The 9,955-nt window shown below is 56.1% G+C and overlaps 1 protein-coding gene across 5 annotated transcripts; it reads left to right on the forward strand.

The window, feature by feature from the left end:
- Positions 1 to 259: 259 nt before the first annotated feature.
- On the forward strand, positions 260 to 6,898 carry Ecm1 (extracellular matrix protein 1). 5 transcript variants are annotated; one of them, XM_055603681.1, is made up of 11 exons: positions 260 to 544; positions 2,414 to 2,476; positions 2,649 to 2,750; positions 2,902 to 2,961; positions 3,030 to 3,110; positions 3,775 to 3,828; positions 4,023 to 4,336; positions 4,585 to 4,959; positions 5,426 to 5,646; positions 5,878 to 5,965; positions 6,264 to 6,898. In XM_055603681.1, exons 1-11 carry the CDS (start codon positions 475 to 477, stop codon positions 6,531 to 6,533), a joined length of 1,698 nt encoding a protein of 565 aa, XP_055459656.1. In that variant the 5' UTR covers positions 260 to 474; the 3' UTR covers positions 6,534 to 6,898. The 5 variants fall into 5 exon arrangements, with proteins under 5 accessions (XP_055459656.1, XP_055459655.1, XP_055459654.1 ...); XM_055603680.1 differs by having other exon boundaries at positions 264 to 544; positions 2,646 to 2,750; XM_055603679.1 differs by having other exon boundaries at positions 265 to 544; positions 2,881 to 2,961.
- Positions 6,899 to 9,955: the final 3,057 nt, after the last annotated feature.

Consider the following 9,955-nt stretch of genomic DNA (forward strand, 5'->3'; position numbering starts at 1 on the left):
TGAGGCCTCTGACCAGCAAGGGAGAAGCCTTAGCTTCCCCCCCCACAACCCCAAGTAAAAATCCTTAGTGCCCTTTCCCCTCTTCCATACAGGAGATTGTCAGATCCCTTCCCTATAAAGGATAGTATACAAATGGGAAACTGAGGCACAATTTAAGGGTTCAGATGTCAACTTGCTCCATGATTCTCTGCAGCTTTGGAGGTCCTATGAGTGTTCCTGCCATCACCTCCATTCTTCCCAGTCTTGTAAGGAGTTTGGGAGGAGTGGCTGTGAGAGGAGGAGCAGCTGGGACTGAGTCATGGCAGGAAACAGGAGGGCGGGAGATAGATATAAAGAGAGACAGCAGGCCTTGAAGTTCACAGCAGCAGTGGCAGCAGCCAGAGGAGCAGCTTGCAGCAGCGCCCAGCCCTTCAAGTCCAGACGTGCCTGGGACTACCAGCTTCTGGGTGGCCAGTGCCCAGTTCTTGCCCCAGGATGGGGACCATGTCCAGAGCAGCCTTGGTCTTGGCCTGCTTGGCTCTTGCTTCTGCTGCCTCTGAGGGAGGTGAGTCGGGGTGGGGCCAGCGGTTGCTTAGGAGCCTGCTCCAAACAGCTCCTCACCAGTTGGGCAATTGGCTTCCTTTTTTGAACATGCTCACAGTGGGCTGGGGCACCTGAATCGTTAACAAGGGAGGCTGAGGCATGAGAGGGATACCTAGAGATAGTTGCTAAGAAACATGAAAATTGGCGTTAAATGGACCACACAGGACAGGTGCATACACAGGCTGATGGGCCTCTTGTGTGGAGATGTGTGAGGAGGGTCGATGAAGCAGGCGAGGAGGAAAAAGGGGCCCTCAGGCTGCGCAAACTCAGTCTACTGACTCACTGCTTAGAGGAGCAGTTAGGGCTGTCCATCCAGAGTCGCCCTTTGTTGTGCACATACACACTGCTTTGAACGCTGAAAAGGGGTGCCAACTCTAGACAGGAGGAAGACTCGGTTTGTTCAATAGAGCCTGCATCTGGTCAAGCTCCATCTCATTGTCCTGGCCCCTAGGCTTGTGCCTTCAGTTCAGCTCCAGATGGCCTAAGCTCTCAGTCAGACAGCTAAAGCTGGGCCAGTAAGATGGCTGAGTGTGCAAAGGTGCTTGCCCACAAGCCTGGTGACCCGAATTCCATCCCAGGAAGGAGAGAACTGACTCCCACAAGTTGTCCTCTGACGCACACACACTCACTGTGACACACCGGCCCCTCCACACACATTAGATGGATGGATGGATAGGTAGGTAGGTAGGTAGGTAGATAGATAGGTAGGTAGATAGATAGATAGATAGGAAGATAGGATAGGAAGATAGACAATTTATTATTTATTTCATTTTTTTTTAAGAAACTCAAAGTAACCTAGAACCCCTGCACAGATGTAGCCCATGGCAGCTCAGTATCCAACTGGGTTCCTTAGTAATGGGAACAGTGACTGTCTCTGAGATGAACTCAGTAGGTGGCTCTTTGATCACCTCCCTCTGATTGGGGAGCAGCCTTGCCAGGCCACAGAGGAAGACCATGCAGCCAGTGCTGATGAGACCTGATAGGCTAGGGTCAGATGGAAGGGGAAGAGGACCTCCCTTAGCAATGGACTTGGGGAGGGGCATGGGAGGAGATGAGAGAGGGAGGGTAGGATTGGGAGGGAATGAGGGAGGGGGCTACAGCTGGGATACAAAGTGAATAAAAATAAAATAATTTTTTATTTTATAAAATAAAATAAAGTGAATATATACATATATATGTATATATATACATATGTGTGTGTGTGTGTATATATATATATATATACACACACACACACACACACACATACACCTGGGGCTGGAGAGATGGCTCAGTGGTTAAGAGCACTGTCTGCTCTTGCAAAGGTCATGAGTTCAATTCCCAGCAACCACATGGTGGCTCACAACCATCTATAATGTGAACTGATTCCCTCTTCTGGCAGGTGTAAATGCAGATAGAACACTCATATACATAAAATAAATAAATTTAAAAAAAAAAAGTAAGAATCTGAGATTGACCGGAAGGGTGCTTAAACACTTGGCTGAGCTTCCTACCCAAAGGCCTAAAGGTTTCTAAAAGGCCTATAGGAGGAGGTTTGGGGAGAGGTGGGTCCTCTGAAACCCAGAGGACCATCAGAGCATTGGCGATGGGGGCGGCAGCCACAAGCCCCAACCAGAGGGGATACTGACTGACAGGAAACTGGGCCCCTTTTCCCTGCCACTTTTCCTTTAGACTCAGGCTTTCCCAGAGCCCAGCCACTCACATGAAGGTTTGTGTTGGAGGTTGGAGGGGAGGTGCGGCACAAGCCGTCCCCACAGTGGACTTGCTGCACTCTTGGCCTCCAGTCCTTTACCCCTCAGAACTTCCCGTGACTTGTTCTTCCTTCCTCCAGCCTTCAAGGCTTCAGGGCAGAGAGAGGTGAAGCCAGAGCCCCTCTTCCAACACTTTCATGAAGGTAAGAGCTTCCTACCCAAGGACTAAGCAGGCCGACCTCTTTAGCTGTCCGGGTCAGAGGAGGACAGGGCAGTCAGGGCAGTGTGGCTGCCGTGTTTGCAGGGAGCAGGCACCAGGCTGGGGGTGTAGGAGAGGCAGTCGGCTCTGAGCGGCTTCCCTCTTGCCTCCAGTAGGCTACGCAGCGCCCCCTGCCCCACCACAAGCCCAGAGACTCCGCACAGACCACCTGGAAGCCTCTTTGCATGACCCTCCCCTCTTTGAGGAGCAAAGGGAAGGTGAGGCCATCACAAATTGCCCTCTAGACCTCTAATCTGGCATACATCCTGCCTTCGGGTGGGGAGGAGGGGCCCCCACAGATGCTGTCTGGCTAGAGGTGGGAGCCTGCTCACGCTGCCCACTCTGCAGTGCAGCCCCTTCTGTCTCCAGAAGACGGCCCTGTCTACAAGGAAGAGTGGCCGGCTTTCCTGAGCCCTGTTGAAGACAAAGGTGAGCGCTCCCCTGTTCCCCTGCCCCGGCCCTGACACACGTGTGCCTGACCTCCACCCTTCTTGCAGTGGGCTATCCTGTCCCTCAAGAAGCCATCCCCCTGCAGGAGCAGCAGCCCGCCCTCCAAGTTCCTATTGAACAGAAGGAAAGTAAGTGACCGCTCTTTCCACACAGCATAGGCTTTGGGCCAGAGTGGGTGGGGCCTCGGCCACTTGCTGCCTGTGTGAACTGCTCACATCCCTGAGCCTGTCTTCATCTGTGCCCTTGGATGCCTTGCTGGCACCCACACCACGCTGGGTTCCATGCCCGGCACATCAACTGGGTGTGGTGGCACTTGCCCACAATCCCAGCACTTGGGAGAAGGCATAAACACTAGACATTCAAAGGTTATCCTCAGGTCGGGTGACTGTGGTGCACAGCCTTAATCCCAGCACTTGGGGAGGCAGAGGAGAGCGGATCTCTGTGAGTGCGAGGCCAGCCTGGTCTATAGAGCAAGTTCCAGGGCAACCTGGTCTATACAGAGAAGCCCTGTCTCACTCCCCCACTCCTGCCCCCCAAAAAAGGCTATCCTTAGCTTCATACTGAGTTCAAGGCCAGCCTGGGATACATGAGGCCCTGTCTTTGAAAAAAAAGGAGGAGGAGAAGGGAAGGAAGAATGAAAATAATGCCTATTTAACAGTTATATGATTAAATGATATAAAACAGCATGTTTTTCACTTGCCTGTCTACTGAGTTCCTTCTCACTGGGAGCTAGCCGGTACCTATAGCGTGTGCATCCCAACAAGCCTGTTCACACAGCTGCTTCTACCCCAGTAGGCCCTCCTGTCCAACATCAGGAAGAGATCGTCCAGGCCAGCCAGAAGGAGGGTGAGTGACTGTGCTGCTCCCCAAGCTCAGAACCCTGGAGAGAGCCGCAGCCCCCACCTCAGGCCTGCAGCCTCCCCCCTCCCCCAACCCCCCAGCCTCAGGTCCCAGCTAAGGCCTGGACGTACCAAGTTCGGCATCAGTTACCAGCTAGCACCCAGCCTTAACGTGTGCTCCCACTGTTCTCCCTGCTCTAGAGCCGCCAGCCGCCCTGGGCGCCCAGCGCCCCCCGCAGCCCCGGAGTCCGCCCCTGCAGTGCCAGCAGGGCCGGAGGGGAGTCTGGGGCCACCGGCTGGACGGCTTCCCTCCTGGACGGCCTTCTCGGGACAACCTGGCCCAGATCTGCCTTCCCGAGCGGCGGCACGTGGTGTACGGCCCCTGGAACCTGCCGCAGACCGGCTACTCGCACCTCAGTCGCCAGGGAGAGACCCTCAACTTGCTGGAGACAGGCTATTCCCGCTGCTGCCGCTGCCGCAGCTCCACAAACCGCCTGGACTGCGCCAGGCTCGTGGTAAGGCTCTGGCTCTGTGCTGGGGCGTCGCCTAACCCCAGGAGAGCGCGTGTGCGTGCGTGCGTGCGTGTGCGTGCGCGTAAGGGTAGGCACCTCCCCAGGTCCGGGGGGCCTGTTCCCGTCTCTGGCTCCAGCTCAGAGGCCCCCCTGTGCGCCCCGAGACAGCACAGCCATGCTGCTTTCCCCACCCGCCGAGGGGCCTTTCCCGCAGCCTGGGCTGCTGCGCTGACCCAGCCCTGTCACTCTAGTGGGAGGACGCGATGACCCGGTTCTGTGAGGCCGAGTTCTCCGTCAAGACCCGACCCCACTGGTGCTGCAAACAGCGTGGGGAGGAGCGGTTCTCTTGCTTCCAGAAGGAGGCTCCTGGCCCCCACTACCCGCCGCGGCCGTGCCCCGGCCTCCAGACGGGCATGTCCTCGGGGCCCCAGCTGGCCTTCCCCCCGGGGCTGCCCACACCGGACAATGTCAAAAACATCTGCCTCCTGAGACGCCTCCGCTCCGTGCCACGCCACCTCCCGGCCACCGACCCCGTCCTGAGGCAGCTGCAGGCCCTCACCCGGCTGGAGACGGCGTTCCAGCCCTGCTGCCGCCAGGGCCACAACCACACCTGCGCACTGAAGGCCGTAAGTGGCGTCCCGGCCGCCCCCGGAGCCCGCCCGCCCGCCCGCCCGCCCAGCTCCAACTGCTGACTCTACAGCGGTCCGTCCGTCCTCCCGCGAGCACGTCCACGTTCGTCCGCTTGTGACTGTCCGTCCATCCACTTGTCTGTCCTCTGAGTCTGTTCACCTTGAGTCTCCGTGTCTCGTCCTGAGCTCGTCCTGACCCCGCACACGCACCTGTCTGCCGTCCGTCCATCCGTCCGTCCAGCTCTGCCTCGGCTGACCCTCTGTACCCACCATCCCAGCTCATCTCCAGTGGCCGCCTAGGAGCCTCCTCTGTGTTCCTCCCTCCCTTCCCAACACACACCTCCACAGTGGCCTCCTGGCCTTCTGGTCCTTCACCCTCCCCTGTCGGCCCCCAGGGCCTCATCTCATGGCTCTTGTGAGGCGGCCCTGTGGCCAGGCCGCTGACTCCTCTCTCTGTCCGCAGTGGGAGGATACCCTGGATGGATACTGCGAGCGGGAGCTGGCTATCAAGACCCACCCCCACCCGTGCTGCCACTACCCTCCTAGCCCTGCCCGGGATGAGTGCTTTGCAGGCCTAGCTCCCTATCCCAACTATGACCGGGATGTCTTGACCCTTGACCTCAGTCGAGTCACCCCCAACCTCATGGGCCATCTCTGTGGAAATGGAAGAGTTCTCACCAAGCAGTGAGTCTTGCCCAGATCTTCCTGACACTCTTGCTTACCCAAAAACCTCTTCCTTCCTTGGGGAGGACAAAGTCATGATCTCCCGGTTCCAAAGAGTCTCACTCTGTGGCCAAGGGTAGTTTTGATCCCAGGTAACCGGGTTATAGGCACCCGCCACCCCTGACAGCCTTTGTTTGGATGCTGTGGGGTGCACAAAGACCCTGAGCCCCACCCCCTTCATGCCCACCGCAGTAAACAGATCCCCGGGCTGATCCGGAACATGACCGTCCGCTGCTGTGAGCTGCCGTTTCCCGAGCAGGCCTGCTGTGGTGAAGAGGAGGTGAGTGTGCGGGCACCCGGAGAGGAGCGGGGAGAAGCTAGAGGTGGAGGGCACCCTTCTTTTTAGCACCTCAGACCTGCTCTTAACCCTGCCGTGGGCCTCAAGCCTATCCTTTCCAGATGTGCACATCTGCCAGCCTCGAGGAATCTTGCTGTGCTAGGCCAGCCTGCAGTCTCTGGCCTCAGGAGGGAATCCAGTGGGCAAGCAGTGAGGCTGAGCGGGGGAGGACCTAGGGCACCACGGCTAACCTCTGACCTCCCCCACGCCCCACTATCTCTCCTCTACATTCCTTTTTCAGAAACTGGCCTTCATTGAGGATCTCTGCGGCCCCCGGAAGAACTCCTGGAAAGACCCTGCCTTCTGCTGTAGCCTGTCTCCTGGGGATGAGCAAGCCAACTGCTTCAACACCAACTACCTGAGGAATGTGGCTTTAGTGCCTGGAGACACTGAGGATGCCACGGGCCAGGGCCAGGGGGAGCGGGGCCCAACTCAGGGAGCAAATGTCAGCCCCAGCCCCAGATCCAAGAAGAGTGAGTCACCGGGAGCCTTCAGAGCCTCAGAGGATTAGATGGCCCCCCTCCACCCTCCTTGCACACTCATTATAATAAATGCCTCTTGGATTTGGCATCCTCATTGTCTTCAGCGCACAGACACGCCCTCATGTACTCCCTAAGACTGGCCCAGCGCCCTGCTCCCACTGACTGAACGGAAGATGATCTTTAGGCGGTGGGATCATAGCTGAGTGGCTTGACTTCCCTTGTCATCATGACCTTAATCAAACATCTTTAAAGAACACCGCCCTGGCACCCAGCTGTTGGGATTCAAGGTGGAGACGATGTGGTGTGTTCTTGATGACCGACAGCCCACCCTGACATTTTAATTTTGCTGCGCCTGATTAAACGAATCCCAAGTTGTGCCAATGACCTACCTCCAGCCCAGGGTGTGTGGTCTCTTTGGGTGTTTGTGAATGTGCCTGTACGGAGCCTGCACAGACACGGCTGGGAGGCCAGAGGTCAAGGCCCAGAGCCTTTGTCTGTGCTCTCCAACTCACTGAGGGCCTCTGACAGTCTGGAACCCACCAACTCTGCCCAGGGGCTCTGTCTTCAGGATCCACCTGCCCTCAGCCTTACAGGCAGATCTTCAGCACCTCTGGCCTTTACTTGGGCGCATGGCAAGCATTTACCGTCTCCCCAGCCCCCGCCTGACCTTTTTAACCACTTCTGATCCCTAAGAGCTCCCACTTTGGCTCATCAATTTGCTCACCGATCACGCTAGACATATTTGAAGAGCACATTGCCTCCGCCCTGGCTCTTCACAGTCCAAGAACCTGTTCGCAGGTGTGACAAGGGCACGGGGAGGACAGGGTGCCTGCTCAGGGTGGGGCGGCTTGAACTGGAGGCAGCCCACACTGGGATGGCATCTCATTCGAGTCGCAAAGCTTCCATACGGGAGGAGGGCCGGAGCGGCAGATGAAAGCCTCAGGCGCGAGCCCCAGGCCTTAGTCCGCAGCGTCCGCCTTGGCGAGCCGGACCGATAGAGGCCACTAGGAGTCTCCAGCGGAAGGCGTGCTTCTGAAAATGTCTAGTCAGCAGCGTGCCAGGCAGGGGAGCCATGTTCCCCGGCGAGAGGGCCCAGATGAACCTGACGGGGGGAGTGATGGAGACCCTCGTCCCTCTGGAAGCTGTCCCTGAACCCCGAGCCCCAGGGATGGGCATGAAAGAATACTCCTAGGGAAGGGGCTTCTGTGTGGCCCGCGTGGCAAATGTCTTTCCGGAAACACAGACTCCCGAGTCCCGGTTCCGGCAGAGAGGTCATGCACCCTAGCAAGGACCCAGCCCCCACCAGCCGCTTCCTGCCGACCACAGCCTTTTATTTATTTTTTTGGCCAGTGGTTGTTCCTAAGCAACTACTTAGCAGATCCTTCCTGCCCCAGGGCCCGTAAGCAGCGATCACAGCCCCACCCCAGCCCCGGTCCGGAGCTCAAGAGCTCTACCACGCCTGCGCAGAAGTCCCAAGGCCTCAGACCACGAGAGAGCTGGGGAAACTGAGTCACGCGTGTAGACCCTTCTGTCTTTAGCCGGCTGTAGCGCAGGGCCACATACCACAGTCCGACGTCAGAGGTTCACAGAGTGCGGGGAGGAGAGAAGGGAACTGGAAACAAGCAACCGCCAAGAGGGAAGCAGTAACAGGGGCAAAGATGGAGGCTCGGAGGGTTAGTGACGAGGCGGCGAGTTTGAACGGCCTGGAGAGGATCGCTGCTCCCGAGGAAAGGAGGACGTGTTCAAGTTTAGAGGATTAGATGTGAAAGTAAACTATAGAATTTAAGTTTCTGGGAGACACAGGAATCAGATGACTGAGAACTCAACTCCACAGAGCAGTTAAAGCTGTGGGGTCGGGTGGGGGCGCTGGAGAGACGGCTCGGCAGTTGGGAGCACTGGCTGCTCTTCCCGAGAACCCGGAGTTCAGTTCCCAGCAACCGCAAGGCAGCCCACAACTGCTGTGACTCCAGTTCAGGGTGTCACAGAAAGACAGAAACACGTGCAGGCCAAACGCCAATGCATGTAAAATAAGAATGTAAAAAGCTTGAGGGGCTGGAGAGATGGCTCGGTGGCTAAAAGCAACGGCCGCTCTTGCAGACAGAGGACCTAGATTTGAGTCCCAGCATCCGCCGTGGCTCACGACTCTAACTGCAATAGGGGATCCGAAGCCGAAGCCCTCTCCCGGCCTCTGCTAGCACCAGACTCATGCAGACTAAACGCACAGAATTAATCTTTCTAAAATTAACAACAAATAAATACATTAGTTCAAATTTTGTTGGAAGGGATTGGAGAGATGGCTCAGAAGAAGACCAAGTTCTGTTCCCAGGACCCAGGAAGCTCACCTCTACAAGCAACTACAGATCCTGGGGTCCCAGTTCCTGCACCAGGACATGCACACATGCGGCAGACATGTTCAAACACCAACAGTTAAAATGGTGGCTCCAGGACGGTTTTTAAAATTTATTTATTATGTATACAGTGTTCTGCCCGCGTGCATGCCTGCACGCCAGATGAAGGTACCAGATCTCATCACAGATGTTTGTGAGCCACCATGTGGGTGCTGGGAATTGAACTCAGGACCCCTGGAAGAGCAGACAGAGCTCTCAACCTCTGAGCCATCTCTCCAGCCTCTGTGGCTCCAGTACTTAATCCCAGCACTCAGAAGGCAGAGGCCAGTGGATCTTAGTGAATTTGAGGCCAGCCTGGTCCACATAGTTCCAGGACATTCGGAGCTATGTGAGTCCCTGTCTCAAAAATAAATAAATGGGGGGGGGGGGGGAAGAGGGTGGTGACAAAAGCCTTTAATCCCAACATTTGTGAGGCAGAGGCAGGCAGATCTCTGAGTTGGAGGCCAGCCTGGTCTACAGAGCAAATTCCAGGACAGCCAGAGCGGCATAGAGAAACCCTGTCTTGAAAAGCAAAAACAAAGAAGAAAGAAAGAAAGAAAAGAAATGAATGAGTAAATAAATAAATATCTAAACCTGACTGTAAGAAAAGTACCAGATGAGGTGAGAGGGGAAAGGCCTGCAGCCCTGGGAAGGTTGGGATTAGAGCATTGCTTGAGTTCAAGGCTGGCCTGGAAGGCTGGATGTAGTGGCAAAGCCTTTAATCCCACAGAGTCTCTCCGAGTCTGAGGCTAGGCTGATCTATGAAGTGAGTTCCAGGACAGCCAGAGCTATGTAGATAGGTCTGTCACAAAAACAAAAAGTCAACACAAACAAGATGGAAACAAATAAGGCGGGCCTGGAACTCACTGCGTCCTTGTCTCAGCCTTTCAAGTGCCACAGAGTTGGGATTACAGGAACCCCCACCAAGAAGTGAGCTCAGTTTGACCCTACCCTGAACCACGCACACACACCCATGGGGGGGGGGGGGTGTCAAATTACCATTAGATGGATGTCCTAGTTTGTTTGTCACAGCAATCTGTGATAGACTTGAGAGGTTTGTGGTG

The sequence above is a fragment of the Psammomys obesus genome, unplaced genomic scaffold, assembly GCF_907164565.1.
Source record: "Psammomys obesus unplaced genomic scaffold, mPsaObe1.curated_primary_1811, whole genome shotgun sequence".
Lineage (NCBI taxonomy): Eukaryota > Metazoa > Chordata > Mammalia > Rodentia > Muridae > Psammomys > Psammomys obesus.